The sequence below is a fragment of the Haplochromis burtoni genome, unplaced genomic scaffold (assembly GCF_018398535.1).
Source record: "Haplochromis burtoni strain Fernald_Lab_line unplaced genomic scaffold, NCSU_Asbu1 Contig_36, whole genome shotgun sequence".
In the NCBI taxonomy this organism is placed as follows: Eukaryota; Metazoa; Chordata; class Actinopteri; order Cichliformes; family Cichlidae; genus Haplochromis; species Haplochromis burtoni.
The window spans coordinates 1,053,252-1,070,381 of record NW_024582397.1 but is presented as its reverse complement, the minus strand read 5'-3'; the positions used below and the strand labels follow the sequence as shown (position 1 = coordinate 1,070,381).

Here is a 17,130-nt window from a genome sequence, read left to right as displayed (position 1 = left end):
TAGTTTGGATCTGTGCTACTTCCTGTTTTACTTTGAAGGTCTGTGTCTCATGTGAGTGTATCCTACTTTGCTTCCTTGTCTTGTCAGTTCTGATTTCTCCCAGCTGTGCCCTCTTTCTGTATCTTATTCCCCTCGTTACTTCTCAGTGTATTTAAACCCTGTGTTTCTCTGAGTCAGTGTCGTGTCGTCCCTCATGCTGTGTGTGTTTTATTAGATTCTTCTCAGTTTAGGTTTTGTAGACGTTCTTTGTTCAGCAACAAAAGCTGCCATTTTGAATTCAATCCCATTTCTAGTGAGTTTGCATTTGGGTCCAATTCCTGCCTGCACACAGCCGAAACGTGACAAAAAAACTGAGGCATCAAATTAATAGAAATTTAATGAGCAATGATTTTGATCATCTTCTGATTGTCCTCTGCTCAAAATGTTCCAGCTCTTTCTCAGTTTAATGCCATTCCAAATTGGATATTGCTGGTCTGTGAAATGTTGGCTGATCAAAAACAAGCATTTTGAAGACCAAAAACTTCAGTTACCTGCCACTGATGTTTGAGGGCCACCCACATGCACAGCTCCCCAGAACAGCTATTAAAACTGCCCTGTGATTCCACTTGTGGCTGTGTGGATGTGAGCTGAATATGATGAAGTACTTCCCTGTCAGAGGGTTACTTACAGCCACGCTGTCCCAGGAGAGTTTGCTGTGTGACACTGGCAGAAGGAGAGCAGTGACCCCAGTGATGGCCAGCTGAGGGACAAAGTCCAGAGTTGACTGTTAGAAGGCAAACCTCTCAGTGGTTGCTTAAGCTAATCACCACAGGGATCAACAACCATCGCTTTGTTAAAGCTTATATTCCCACGTTAGGAAATGAGTTTTAAAGATAAGTGAACAGACTATTTCCTGACACACTGTAAAAGTCACAGAATGCCTCTGGTGGGTGAACTGGCCAAAGTCCCATTGTTCTGCTTTGTTATATCTCTCCTTTTCTTATTGCTTTTCTATGTCATTGTCATTGACATGCTATTATCAGTTTTATTGTTCAGTTCTGGCAAATATTGGACTCATTCAGCTGGTGTGGGATCCCTACTCATCTTGAACATGGTTTCATCAGTTCCTGCTGTTTTTGGCTTGTCTTGTTATGTAAAGCTACTTTAGATAAGCTGTGGTTCCTTTATTTTTGTTTTGTTTTTTTTAACATTTTGCAGTCTTAATTTGTTCATCATTAAGTAAGATTATTTTAGGCATGGTGATAAATGAGTGTAAGTATAAACTATGCCTAAATAAGCAACAGTCGTGTATATTTATTAGTACTCTTTTATCTTGAAAGCGGCTTCTTATGTTATTTTAAGGGTTATTTTCTAAACCACTGTTATTTTGGCATTTTGGTTTTTGGGACAAAAGGAAAATGCATTTTTAAATCCCACTCAGGAGGCAGTGAAAATGAACTGTACGAAGAAAAACAAGTTAATTATATTATGTGGTTTATTTGACTAATTACAACAAGTACTTAATAATAATCCACAAGGATAATTGTAAAATACTCTAAAACTGCATAAGAAAACGTGTCCATATTTGGATACAGTTAAAAACATGGATGGCTATTGTTGTTATGAAAACAACAACAGCCATAGGCCAGCTTAATACCTTGACTTTAATGTTATTACATTTATAGACACACTGTTTTCATTTTTTATTTTTCATTTTCATTTAAGCCATGCAGAATTCATCAGTGACATGTCACTTAGCAACCTAAACCTGGAGGTTTTAAGGGATGCACAGACTAAAACAGTGTTTAGTAGCAACTTCTCTTACATGTTCAACTTGAACTAATAGCATTTCATCCATTTAGCTTCTTAATTTCTCGAGAGTCCACTAAAATGCAATGTTTTTCCACAATAAATTAATAATTGGATTACTTGCAAATGAAACACAAGGAGCCAGAAACCAAAACAGCAAACACAGGAGCCCAGAAAACAACTCAAAACAACCAAACAAACAAGGTCCACAAAAGGTGCAGGAGGCCATGAAAACAGTTCCGAAAAAAAGTTCAGGGGGCCGGCCTGGAGGTAGACAGCACAGGCTCCAAACCCGGGCAGTTCAGGAGGCCGACCGTGTGAAAAGCAACGGCGGCGAGGCAGGCGAAGGAGGTCCGGAGGCCGGCCGCGCGGAAGGCAGGGCAGGCGAAGGAGGTCCGGAGGCCGGCCGCGCGGAAGGCAGCTGCGGCGGCGACTGAGCAGGTCCAGAGGCCGGCCGCGCGGAAGGCAGCGGTGACTGAGCAGGTCCGGAGGCCGGCCGCGCGGAAGGCAGCTGCGGCGGCGACTGAGCAGGTCCAGAGGCCGGCCGCGCGGAAGGCAGCGTTGACTGAGCAGGCAATGAAGTCCAGTCAGCAGCCTGGAAGGTGACTGGCGATGTTGAGGTGCTGGACCTGGACTGGACGGTGGCATGGCAGCGGCAGGACCAGGCGATGCAAGACCAGGCAATGACGGCGTGGGAGCCGCTGATGGTGGCGCTGCAGGTGACGAAGACTGGATGGACCCCTTTGGCCCTCCAGCAGAGGCAGGTTGCTGAACGGGCCCCTTGGACCCTCCAGCGGAGACAGAAAGCTGAACGGGCCCCTCGGACCCTGCAGCGGAGGCAGGCTGCTCGACGGGCCCCTCGGACCCTCCAGCGGAGACAGAAGGCTGGACGGGCCCCTCGGACCCTCCAGCGGAGGCAGAAGGTTGAATGGGCCCCTCAGACCCTCCAGCAGGAACAGGCGGCAGAGTAAATGACTGAGGTGAGAACTGAGCAGGTGACTGAGCCGATAGGTGAGCTAAAGTCTGAGCTATGGAGATAAAGTTTAATATGTATCGACTGTTGTAAAGATGGTAGCAAAGGTGGGTTGGATGGTGCATTAGCAGTAAGCTGAGCTAGTTCCCCTGAGCCTCTAGAACCTGAAGAAAACGCTGGACGGGCTCACCTGAGCCTCCAGTGAGGTCAGATACGGGTGCATGGGCCTGGTGGGCACTAGCCGCTCCCAACCGCGGAGTAGGTACGGGTGCAGAGACTAGCGGAGCCTCAGCTGGCCTGGAAACTGGAGCAGGGACAAACTGGGCCCTAGCCCCCCTCACCCGAGGAACTGATATGGGTGCAGGAGATGGCTGGACTGCAGCTGCCCTGGGCGGAGGAGCACAGGAAGGCAGAGGAGCAGGCTCAGCAAAAAATGACTCAGCTAAAATAGGTTTTAACCCCCTTTCAACATGATTAACAGTTTTCAAAATCCTAGGTTTAACAGTCTTTGAGTGAGCTGACTTGGGGATGACTGAACTAGTCTTTACAAAACCTGAACTGACAGAACCCGAACTGAATGTCTTAGTACTAGTAACATTGCTCACAGTTTTACCAGGGTTCATAATCTTAACCTGAGGATTATTGTCCTTGATTCCTCCCTGCTCAGAGGGAGCAAAATGAAAAAACTTTTCCCAGTCTACGTCATCATCCAAAAGGGAAGTTCCCCACAGATCAGAGTTGAGTTTATTACTCTTAACATCAGATGGGACGTGAGAATAGGAGGGAAACACAGCTGGGGCAAATCAGGCCTAACAAAACAAAGGGAAGCAAAACCAGACACATTAACATAAGACATGCACCTCCAAAGTAAAACAGGAAACATAACACAGACTGAACTACAGACACAGACTCTGACTGGACACAGGGAGACAGCAACTATGGAACAGAACAGAAATCAGAAGACAACTCTGACAAAGAAACCAAAAAACTAGAAATGATAAATGATATAATAAACTCAAAACTCTGGGTCAACGACCCAGGCATCCTAACAATTACCTTATTGTGTGTGTATAACCTCTTTTTAAGTTTTGTGAATATTATACACAGTTATGTTGAGGATTGTCGGCCAATTTCCACTGGAAATGCCTTTTGGTTAAACTGTCAGCAAGGAATTTGCATTTGCACTGTTAAATTTTTATATAACTTTCATGCACATAAAAAACAGCTGCTTGTTTATGTGAAAATACACTGATGTTTTTTTTTTTTGCACTAATAAAGTTGTGGAGTTGTAAAGTATTTTGTCTAGTGTCAATTATATCGTCAGTTATATCGTTATCGCAAATTTTCGAATGTATATCATGATAAATATTTTTGGTCATATCGCCCTGCTCTACTTGCAATAATTAATCTAATTGATCTAATGATTATATAGACACATATATATAGGTGCAACATTGTATTTCATCACGCTGAATGATTTTCAAACCTGCTCATGATTATTCTCTCCTCATTATGCTATAATAAAGTGTGATTTTTAATATAATTACTCAGTTCATTTAGTTATATGAACAGTAGCAGGTGGGCGTTTGCAGTATTTCCACACGCTGTAGCGTTGACCTTGTGCAGTTAACCATGACAAGTGTATTAAATATACTGACATTCTTACAGAAGTGTGTTGTTATGCGCTCTCCTATCGATTTTCAGTGAAAGTCCTCTTAGGAATGTCAAAGTGTTATACTTGTCAGAGAGAATATATTGATATGCTTGCCATGTGCTTGCAAACATTTCCAGTTCACAGCAAGGAGAATCTTATCATGGTGTCTGACTTTGTCAACACTATTAAATTTAGAGAGAGTCTGTGATTAATAACTTCCACATAAGGAGAAAATAGGAAGAGGCGCAGGCTTGAAGGCTTACAGAAAGATTAATGAGTGTCAAAAACAATGAATTTTCCATTAGATAGTAGATTGTCATACATTACTTGTGTGATCTTCCAGGTTTCCTCATCAGATAACTTTGTTCAAGGATCATCAAAAAATGATCCATTTTTTATAGATAAAAATGTTGTCCCTTGTGCACACGTCAAATTACCATGGACCTATTTTTAAGTCAGAAATATTACTTTTTCCAAAATACCACAACGAGCAATCTAATCATAGTTTTTATTGAACATTTGACCTGACTATTAAGAGAGAACAAATACGAATGTGCAGAACTTGCCTTGTGAAGGCTGGTTTCAAAGGGGAAAAAAGGACTGATTACAGGACACTCTTTTAATTTCAGCAGCATTATTTAAAACACACATGCACACGCAAGAACACGGGAAGTGTCATGCCTCTCTAAGACCTTTCTCTGCAACTGTGTTATTATTGTTACCAGCGATGGCCAGCTGATATCAAATATCAGCAATGGGGAAAACAAACACGCAGCATTCATGAGCATGTTGAATACTAATGCAACTTTGAGTAGCAGAAAAATGATAAGAAGTGAAAAATTATTCTTCACAACAAGAGAATCAAATGAGGCATGCATAGCGTGAACAATGCCACTGGCACCAGCAGCTGGAAAGGAATAGTGGTCTGTTGGATATTTCCCATAATAGACCAGATGTGTCAGCATACAGTACATTTGTGGACCAGAGAAGAGTGGTAAATTGTATAAGTGAGGCTTTCTTGACAATTTCAGAAGTGCTTTTTTTGAGTTATTTTCTCTGTCCACAAGTAGCAGCGCATTGCATGACCTTTAGTCTGTGAAAATCTGGGAGAAATTTGTAAGTAAAACATTAATTTTCAAACAAAAATAAATCACTAATGCCAAAATAAAAAAAAATAAATAAGAAAAATAATAAATTACAAATGCTTGAACGTTTTTGTTTATCCTTCTGTTCTTTCTAATGCAGACTTTGGACTGTGTAAACTGCACCTTAACATCAGGTTCCACAGATTATTCAGGTTCTAGTTACATTCCCTGAGAAATCAGACTTCAGCTTGTAATAGCGTAATAGTTTCAGTTGTTGCCAGGATATCCAGTTCAAAACCGATTTTTGGTGAGGTGGACACTAAGGAAGGAAAAAAGGAATTTTATCAGTTGGTTATGTAGAGAGATTGAGCTGGAAAGAATCTGCTGTGGGTTAGGGTGGTTAAGAATAGAGATAGAGATGTGTGTAAAGAGCATACTGGGTACGTGTAAGCAGTATTTTGAGAATAATGAATGCAGAAAATGGGAGAGCGAGGAGGACAGAATCCAGAGAATTAGTAAGGAGGAAGTAAGAGCAGCTGTGAAGAGGATGAAGAGCGAAAGGCAGTTGGTCCAGATGACATACCTGTGGGAGGTACAGTATGTATATGTCTAGGGGAGATGTTTGCGATGATTAAAGCTGGGTGACATACAGCATTATCTTGCTGGCAGCAGTAATCAAGGGAAAGATATGGTCGCCAACAATACTCAGGTAGCCTGTTAAACCATTGTTCAGTTGGTACTAAAGGCCCCAAAATGTCCCAAGGAAATATCCATGACACCAACCACCACCAACCTATACTGTTGACGATTTCATGTTTTCATATACTTTTGGCCAAATTCTGATCCTACCATCTGACTCTCGCAGCCGAAATTAAGACTCATTAAACCCAGCAACATTTTTCCAATCTACTATTGTCTGGTTTTGTGAGCCCGTGTGAATTGTAGCCTCAGCTTCCTGTCCTTAGTAAGCTAAGCTTGGGAGTGGCACCCAATGTGGTCTTCTGCTGTAGCCCATCTGCTTCAAGGTTCAACTTGTTTCCATTCGGTGATGCTTTTCTTGCATACCTTAGTTGTAATGAATTGTCATTTGAATTATTGTTACCTCATCATCTCGTCATCTCAAAGCATTCTAGCAACCCTCCTCTGACTTCCAGCATCAACAAGGCATTTACAACCAGAGAATTGCCACTTAATGGATATTTCCACTTTATTGGACAGTTCTCTGTAAACCCTAGTGATATTTGTGTGGAAAAATCCCAGAAGATCATCACTTTCTGAAATACTCAGACAGGCACTTTTGGGGATTACATACTCACCTCTTGTACTCATGTGATGACATCAAATAACTGCTTTGCATAAAATGATTACATTAGTTGGCTTTAACTTGATCCAAAGACCCTTGGTGTTTTACTGTCCTAACAGATGCTGCTGTAAAGCTGTATTTAGTATTTAATCTTGTCATATGCAACACTATTGCCAGAAAAAATAGGCAGTTACAGTTACCATAACTATATTGGAGTGTTCTGACTTTCGTTTGACTTTAATTCTAAGTAACTACATTACTTGGGACAGGAGCTACAGATGCATGTTTTAATGAAGGATTAATGGTACAAATAAGGTTGTAATAGAGTTAAAACTGATAAAGATGTAATAGTCAAGTCTTTTCTGTCTCTTGGTAATGTATTGGTGATAGCACTTGACACATCATCAAGTTATGTTATAAATGAGTACTGAGTATCCTACTCCCATTTCCATATTAACAACATTTAATCTTATACTTCCTGTCACCATGGAGCAAATAATCATTATGCTATCAATTGTATTCCTTCACACTACCTATCTAACTTCCTGTCTCCTTCCTTTACCCCCTCATGCTATCAGTGGCTGGGACAAAAAGCAAAGCTAGAGGTGAGTTATTGCCTCCATTTTCTTGCTACATGATTTATGTTGCACGCAGTTCCCAATAAACAATGTTTGGATCACCCTTTTATCTCCACCAAAAGCCTAGCAAGCATTAACATACGCTGCTCCTCCTGAACCATTCTGGGCATTTTTTTGTTGTCGTTGTTAACCTTTCTTTCCCCAGGAAAGGTGTGTTGAACATCCTTGCTGTTTTCAGATACAACCTTCTTCACGTATGTATAGATTTCACACTGAAGTGCTGCCTGCCTCACCCAGCCATGCTTTCCTGCATTTGGCCTCTGTGCAGCTCATCTGGAGCAGCTGGGGGTGGTTTCCAGTTCAAGGACACCTCATATTTAGGGGGGATCATTTCTTATTTACTCATCCTCGACAGATTTTCTTAGCTGTATTGCACATTCAAACAGGAGATGTTCTGGTAACCAACTTTTTTTTTTTTCACCTCTGACCATCAGTATTTTACACTTTTTCAGATAAATATGTTCACTTCAATAAGTCTGATCTATTGCTTATTAAAATCTGCTTTCAAATGCATTATTAATTTAGATATTTGGTAATTTTAACAATGTTTCTTTAAGTTCAACATACATTTTGTGTTATTGGACTTTTTTGTTTGTTAGTTTGCTAGCATTTTTTTTTTCATTATCTAGGTGTTACATAGATATTATTTGCTTTATGTCTACCTTACCATTTTTTATTGGAATCCCTCACTACAATCATACACTCATACATTAATTAGTTTTCAGTCTATTTGTTTTGCTGTTTGTGGTTGTTTTTTTCTTTTACATATCCTCAACCAAACTAAATGATTAATTTTTTAATTTTGTTTTTTTCTTAAAATGAATGTTAAGCCCCACACTCCCTCCTGGAAAATACTGTCTTTTCTAATTACCAAGGAGGTTTTTTTTATAATTAACAGAAGATACACATTTAGCCTTTGTACCCGTAGAATGGGACAGGCTTTTTCAGCAGCACCTTTGTAGCTGATTAGTTGTTGATTATATATTATATATGTGTGTGTGTGCGTGTGCGTGTGTGTGTGTGTGTGTGTGTATGGGTTCATATATATGAACCCATGCATCAGTCTTGAATATTTATTAATGGATTTTGTAATGCTGTAATGCATGCTGATGATTGCTGTGTAATTCATGGGATAACTGTAAGAAGTCAGTATAAAAGATCCTCCTAGCAGGCATCATTATAATGGAAAACATGCCTCTTGGCTTATTTACCGAGACCTTATGAATAGATTTATTTGCTCTGCGAGGATTCACCTGAGCGTATGAAGCAATGGTTTGGCCAGTGCAAGCAGAGGGAAAAAGAGGATCATTTATTAAAGTGAAAACATTGTATAAAGAGAGAAAACTGAGGATAAACTTTTTTGTGAGAAAACTTTTTATGGTCACCTCAAACTTAGGAAAGAAACTTGTATTGGCCATTATTTTTGGTCAAACAATGAGACTAATGGGACTAAAGTGCTCCAACTCTGCTCCGACAAACACGTATGGCAGCAGTAAAACATGAAGTTGAAATAGCAGAGGTTGTTTTCACAGTTGTGTTATGTAACCTTTATGAAGGGCACATTCAGGCAGGTGGAATGTGAATTTAAAAGCCTTTCAAATACAGTTAATCTAGGAGAGGTTATGTTACATTAAAGAGAAAAGGGCGAGGATAGGGTTTACTGAACATCTAAAAGAGGAAATGTACGTTTCTCAAAGAGCAATCTCAAATGGACTCTAGGAACTAGTCTTACTTTTTCCTGTCATGTGCCTTCTCGACATTTTAGAGGAAATCCATAGTTGGGCTTACTGAGAAAATATTATACTCAAGCTTGTGCTTAACCGAATTAACATTGATTAAAACATTTCATTTGGCAGCCCTCGAGAGTTGGGTTGATTACCATTAGACTCTTTTCTTGTTGTCTTCTTTGTTGTCTTAGTGGTGCTAGTTGTTATCACGTTGTAGCCTGAATATCCTTAATATACTGTCACTTTGGAAGTTTTATTTTTCTGTGTAGTGTAATACTTACACGGACCGTGATTTTACTTAATTTGAGGCACGTTAAGTGTACATATTTTAAGTAACTACTTAAATATGAAATCTCCTGTTTCACGTGGAGACAGTACAGTATTTCTGACACACTTTCTGAAACTGATGTATTACCACTTTCTTCTTTCCTTTTTTTTTCGTGCACAGCAGAAAAAAAAACATGGCTAAGAGTTTCCCCCAGCAGGGATATTTATTGCCAGTTCTGTGGATTGTCCACCCCCTACTTTTTCCCCCACCTTCCCCACTGCGGTAAATTATAGGGGAGGACGACGCTCAGTACCACCTCTGTGTCGAGGAAGGTTCACTTTTGCTCAGGTGTTAGTCTGTAACAGGCACAAAATGTTCTTTTTGATGAAGGGTAAAGCTAGCAGACAGCTCACTCTGTCTTGGTTATTTCCTTTCTGAAAGACTTCATCAGCTCAATCAAATGACTGCATCATTTAGGATCACATTATCAGTGCAGACCATGAATACAATACAGCGCTGATAGTCATTTTTTGTGTGCCGGTGGGTTATCTCATCACATGCATTGTGTGTGTCTGAGTTCTTGTTTACAGATGATGGAGCCACTGTAAAAAATCACTGTAATCCTAGTGCAGATAGAGGGTGCATAATACATCTTTGTACAATCTACATAAACAAATTTAATGCAAAGATGACAACTAATTGATTTTACAAAAAGGAAGGAAAAAAAACAAGAGCAATAAGCAAGGCTGGACTGGGACAAAAAATTGGCCCGGGCATTTTGACTAGAGACCGGCCCACCAGGATAAAGATTGAAAATGTGACGTCATTCAGGGGTAAAACCGCAAAGGATTCTGGGAACTTGTGGCAAGAGGTACTAGCGCACGCAGGCTTTCAATTGAACTCCGTTACACAGCGATAAAAAGAAACACAAAAAATGGCAAGAAGCTGTTGTATTATTAACTGCAACAGCCGGTCGCATGACAGCCACGGGAAGCCGATCGTTTTTTTTTTTATCGGATTACGTCGTTGAAGAGAAATTTTTTAAGCCATGTTTCCGAAGTAAGAGCCGGCGGATGGTCTGGATATACCAAATATAATGTCCCAGAACACTCCAGCTCACATGTTAGTCTGCTCCAGGCATTCCCACAAAGGTCAGAGTTTTGTAGTAGTTAATGCGTCATTTTTCTTAACATAATTGGTGATATAGGTTACAAGCAAGTCTGGCGCTGAACAGAAATTGTTGCACTATGCTCCTTTGTTTATTGTGCATAAATAGTAAATTATCCTGACACAATATTGTGTTTCACTCCTGTTATTACCATGGTACATTGACAAAAACATACTTTTATTCACAGGATAAAACAGTTGTTTTGTATCACTAATTGTCCAGTACGATTACAGCATACAATATTATTGTCACTGCTACATTTCTGTAATGAACCAGAAATTATTTCCACTACTAATTAATTACCGCTGAGCTCAAAGGTTATATTAATAAACGGTTAACGAATGTGTATGACGACGATTTGTGAGACTGGTAAACTTACCTTTGTTCGTACGATGGTCTTTCGTTCTACACGGTGCATTTCAAGGTCCTGTACCCATCCGTCGGTAAACTGTACCTGGGCTTGTTGCAGTGACCTGTAGTTACTAAACTTCATGAGTGTATGCACTCACTCCAAGAACCGTATAATTATAAATATGAGCGTGGTGAAAGTTGGGCAGCACGCTAACGTCCTTTGTCCACTCTGTGTGCTCGTACGGGTCTGACCCTTTCACTCCTTTGATTTTTTCCTCGTATCTTTTCTTTGTCTTTTCGTCGAGTCTGTCTTTGTACGGACCGGCATTGTTCTCCTTTTGTTATGTACATTCCTTTTTTGTCCGTCAAAGAAAAAACAAGAAGGTATTGGAACCGGAGAATGAACGTTTTGCGGTGCTGCAAAAGCTTGCATTTGATGCGGTACTTGGATTGTATTGCCACGAGTTCCCGGCATGCAATGCGCGAAAAATCACGTGATTGCTAAACAAGGAGGCGGGTGCATTCAGCCTCCTCGGCTGTAATTGGTCCAGCCCAGAGTCGATCATGACCAATTGGCCAATCCAACACCTTTCATTATATATACCCTTCCTAAAAAAAACCAAAAAAAATCCATCGGCCCATAAAAACAAAAAATCGCCAGCGGCCCACCGGGCAAATGCCCGGTATGCCCGATGGCCAGTCCAGCTATGGCAATAAGTATGAGGCCAGTTGCACGTGAACGTAGACACCAGATTATTTTATGGAATATACTATACTGTGTGTAAAAAAAAAATGATACAAAATGATACATAAAGACTCTAATATTCATTTTGGTTAAATGAATATTAGATGAATGGTTTGGTTAAATTTCCTTTAGCATTTTGCACTAGTTACTTTTGGTAACTATCAAAAAGCATCTGACATAATTCTGGCTGGATATTTGACCAATCCTCTTGGATTAGGTAGAGTTTCTTTCAGTTGGTTGGTTTACTACCATGGAACCAGCTTTTTTCAGTGTCCACAAATTTTAAATAGGAATAAGTTTGTGGCTTTGAGAAGGCTATTCCAGAAGCCTAATATTAGCCTGCGTTTTGGTTTTGCGTGTGTGATTTGAGATAAAGTTGAACAATTTGGAGGTAGTCCTCATTCTTCATTATTCCATTCACATTTTGCAATGTACCAGTACCACTGGAAGCAAAATATCCCCAGCGCATGATGCTACCACCACCGTGCTTTACAGTTGGCACAGTGTTCTTATTTCTGAAAGCCTCCAAACATTCCTCTTTTGGCCAAATCTCAATCTTTGTATTGTCTCACCATGAAACGTTTCTCCAGAAAGCACTTGGGTTGTCCACGTGTGCAGCTGAGAAGGTCAGTTGAGGTTGAAGGTGTCAGTTTTGGAGTAGGGGTTTCTACTTCTTCTTTGTTGGCACCCTCCAAACCCATGGTGATGTAAACCTCGCTTTGCAGCGATGCTAATGTTCCAGGAGTTTTCAGTTCATGGCACACTTGTGCCTTGGTGATTCCTGCAGTAAACAACCTAACTAATTTCCTCCATTTGAGGATGACTGACTTTGGCAAAGAGGTAACAAATCTAAATGACTTGTGTTTACACACATTTGTTTGAACTGTGTGTAAGTCTAAGTTAAAAGTTGTGTATATGCAAGTGGAACTGATGATCTTGAAATCTGCGCTTGTTTGAAAATGGCTCCAAGAGACCTCCCTACCTTGTATAAATTTCCCTTCTTGGGTCTTCACTGACTTCCCTGCAGTTCTGAGCATTGGTCTATCTAATGAGTGCTGCCAAATAAATCCTTTATGCTGGAAAGGAGAAATTACCAGGAATCATGATTGCTAATGAGAGGTTAATCATCATTAGAAATCATTAAAAGCTATCCCAAAAGGTTGATTCTGTTCATCTGGACGTAGCGTTTTCAGTGGGAGAAATGAACAGAATCAACCTTTTGGGATTTACTTACCTGGATGATTGAGCATGCATCAAGTACGGACATAAAAGCTATCTATCTGTTACCTACATACCTCACAGACATTAAATACATGACCAGTTTGGCTACATGTAATCAAAATATTTGCTTTTACTATAATTATGTATAGATTTCAGTGTCTAAATGCATTTTATGGTGAAAGGCCTGTATAGTTTCAAATACTGTATTTCTTGCAGTTTCTTTTTTGTGACATTATCTGCAACTAAGTCTATGGTGTACAGATTAGCTTCAGTTCATTGATCAGATCTAGATTTAGTGCTAATTAGCTGCTGTCCTTAAATAGTTGCTTAAATCTTTAGCTACCGACTGTAGGCAGGTAGCTGTTAAAATAGCACACAATAGCATTTCTTCAGTTCAGTTCCTCAGATCAGTACGTTTATAATAAGCATGGTATGCATTTATGTGGATGTCATACCAAGTTAAATTACACTGTCAGTGTAAGTGATTCTTTTGTGTGAACGATGTGACCTTTTAGTCAGATTTAAGTCATATAAAACATGTTTTTGCCCGTGTTCGGGAAAGGTCACTCGGCAAACAATCAGATCTCATGGGGTTACTTTAGCAGTAAACTACAGCTTGTCTTATCTTTTCTCATTATCATGTTATTCCGTAGCGTTTGTTTTAGGAAAAACAGTTAAAGGTAGGTAATGAATGTGTCTGCAAAGATACTAATATTTAAATCATAGATGTGATGAGCATGGTGTTTACATTACTTCTATGTTTGCACATTGCATTCATTTAAGTAATCCACACACTACTGTGTTGTGAGGGTGTCTTCTTCAAGCTCGGGTCCTTTGCTAAATGCCTATGTGCAGTATCTTGGCTTTTTGTAGAACTACACTTCCTCACCCCTCAAATGTTATACTGGAAACTGACTAAAGCGAGGGGGAACAAGCCCATAATGGTCTGTGTGAATTTAGCACAAATCAGGCTGAAAATCTTCTTGACATGTTTCACATAGCTGAGAAGGGTTATGATGCATAATTAACTCATACACTATCAGCTTTCTAAGCAATCTAAGCAGTTCTATCATTCAGTTTCCCACAATTCAGCTTGAAGTTACCTCAGTGTGCTTGTGCAAGTATAGAAGCAAACAATAACAAATATGGAACGGACCATAGCGGATATTGTGTGGACAAAATCTCTTTAGACCAGAATAATTGAGCTCTGACAACAACACACTTGCCTGTAAAGCCTCTTTTTTTCTCCCTTTCAAAGATGTGTCATCTTGTTTAAATGGAATTTCCTTGGAATTGTCAATAGAAACCATCCGAGGGACAACCCTGATCTGTTATGTATCTTGTGAAAACCCACACAAAGAGGAGGAAGAACTCATCTGGGGTTTTCATGTATACAATCAGTGTTAGCATTATGCCTCCAGGACTTGTGCTGGGCTGTGCAAGCTCATTCTTATTCCCAGACTGACATATACTGCAGTTTTGTCAAAACTGTTGGCATTACAGAGAGTGTCTTTTGGGGTTGGTGCTTTAATGCACTGGTTGTGCCATAGTGAGACCAGTGTCACTCATCTTTCAATGTCTAGGGTTATTGTTGTGAACTGTTGTATTTTAACCCAGCCCACACTCTTTTCCAATGTAGCTTTGCTGCCAAACTAAACAGCAAATTAAAGAAACAAATTTTTGTTTGAAAACCAAATCAGGTCGTGTTAGAGTGAGAGAAAGAAACCTATGCTTGTTTAACAACACATCCATCAACAATCCATTAAAATGTTCACATGGACAGATGAAGATGGAAATTTTGATGTGAGTGCTCAAGCAGAAAACTGACCTGCCGCAGGTTAAAATATACTTTATAATTATCATAATAATCCTTTAAAAGTGTGTGTTAATGCACTTAAATAACAAAAAAAGAAAACAGAATATGGAATATTGATGTGCAGCAAATGTACAGTTATGTAATCTATTTCTAACCAGTAGATTAGCTGCAGGCAGAGCTGCCATTTATAACAGAAGCTGCTCTTGTTTTAAAAATTTTGTCAGATCTCCTCATTATACCGTCATTATTATCATGGTTACATTATTATACTAATTTACACATTGAAATTTAATGAGATGCTTTTCATTTTACACTACAGACTCTAAATTGACATATTTTAGCAGATTAGTACAGTAGAGATTGCGTTCTTTAATAGATTTCAAACTAACTGGTTTCAGTGCTTCAGAAATACGGCCTGTTTGTCTTCAGTTTCAATAGCCTTTTACCATATAGTTAGCTTTAATAAAATCCACTTCCTTCAGCATGAGGGAGGGCTGTTTTTCATTTTAGAAGGGAGACTACATAAATGCTGTACTAAACAATAATATCAATACCATGTTGGAGAATAATGTGACAGGCAACCATTATCTGGACAGCTTGAGACAGATATCCTCGGGCATGATTATATCTTTTTGAGCTGAGACCATCACTCTTGAATCTAGTCTGGCTCTTTAGTACTACATATGTCTGACAGTGTCCTGTTAATGATGCTGAGTGAAAGTGTAGGGTTCAACAATCTGTTCATTTTTGTGTCATGTCATTTAGTAATTATAAAGTTCAAAAGACAAGAGTGAGGAAGATCAAATAAAGTACACCTGTGCCAGGCCTAGTAGGTCTGTCAAGTCTTTTACAATACTGTGCAAACCTTTAGGCCATGGAGGTTGATCATCCACCAAATGTGAAGTGGCATAATCGTGTCTTTTCAGCAACTTGAAGAACAAGGTTTACTGTTGCAGATGGCCTCCACATCTCATTAAGTCCATCTACTTAAAAGAGTAGATCAGAGTAACCTACATGCTTTGTACCTTAAAAAACTACTGAGGATGATTGGTACTGGTTCTCTGCACTTTATATGGAGTCAGTTGACAAACAAAAACTAGTCTTTTAAAATTATTCTTTTTTACTCCTGGGTCCAGAGTCATCATTTGTTTGAACCAGTGCAAAACCTTCTTCTGGGGGCTCAAGAAGAGGGTTTACTCAAGAGGCACAGTGACAAGTTTGCAACTGAAAGGCATGCAGCTTCATTTTTAGTGTTTGTCCTTATTGCAAATGTATTTGTAAGAGTTCAGTTTTTCAGACAGAATAAAATTACCCACAGAACTTTCCACTCTGATCTTTGCTTTCCTGCGATCCTATCCTTACTCTCATTTGCCCAGCTTAGTGCCGTTGTTCAACAGAGATCAGGCACAGCATAGTTTAAACTACATATTAACAAGAAAATCATCGACCAAGCATCCTGTGACGGTCAGAGTTAAAACTCCCTTTTAGCAGGAAGAACCCGGAAGTAGAACCAGCCTCAGGTTGAATTGACCAGTTGGGTTTGGAAGAAAGCAGAGAGAGAAAAGATGAGCACCCTAGGATTAGATTCTCTCTGGAGTTTTCTTTAGACCCTGGTCTCCCTAATGGAAACACAGATAGTTAAGGGTCATTCATCCTGAGTCAGTCCTAAGCACAAGTTTTATTTTTTAAAATGCAAAGTTTTAAACCCTAAAGTTTTAAACCTAAATGTTTTGTCTTCCATTCAACATTTGGAAACTCTAGGAACCACAAGGTAGCCAGATCTGGTCTGAGAGAGAAATGCTTCATTGGGATAGACAATACGAAAGAGGTTTTCCAATATGATTGATATATATATATATATATATATATATATGTACATATATACATACATACATACATACATATGCATATATATTTCGTTGAGAGGAGATTTCGGAAGTGATGTTAAAGTATGACACTGATTTAACAGTCTGAGCTTGTATGGCAGGACACCTCAGAGCCTAGGTGTCCTAACAGGGAAATCCAGTCATCTTTCATCTTGAGCCTGGACTTAGCAAGTGCCAAGAGCAGTGCCTGTGCTACTAAAGCTGCACTCTGACTCATAAGAGGCCAAAAGTTCAGAGAATGTAGCTTGGGCAAGACCTTGATGCAGAAGTTAGGAACAAAATCTTATCATCAATCAAAAAAAGAGAAAGAAAGAAAGGAAAAAGAAGGGAATGGCTGCCAAAATGTCTGAAACAGGTTTGCTTTTCAAGTTTTGACCTACAGCATAATTTTATTTAGCATTTACACACTGTTAGTTAAAACCTTCAGTTCCCATTTAGCCTTTTCATGCTTTCAATCCTGAAAATAGCATTTCTTTCTGACTTAATTGCAGCATTAAATACATTTTC

At 39.6% G+C, this 17,130-nt stretch overlaps 1 protein-coding gene across 6 annotated transcripts in view; it reads left to right on the top strand.

Moving 5' to 3' along the window:
• The window catches only part of LOC102309301 (cell adhesion molecule 2), a 168,397-nt gene that overhangs the window by 117,692 nt on the left and 33,575 nt on the right, over positions 1-17,130 (top strand). For 4 of the 6 annotated variants that reach the window (XM_042219667.1, XM_042219666.1, XM_014334918.2 and 1 more), the window contains exon 2: positions 7,382-7,408. The exons of 1 other annotated variant lie outside the window; for it this stretch is intronic. In XM_042219667.1, the coding sequence (XP_042075601.1) occupies positions 7,382-7,408 (27 nt within the window). Of the gene's footprint in view, positions 1-7,379; positions 7,409-17,130 lie in introns of those variants that run through there. One more of the 6 variants, XM_042219669.1, reaches the window with a different exon arrangement.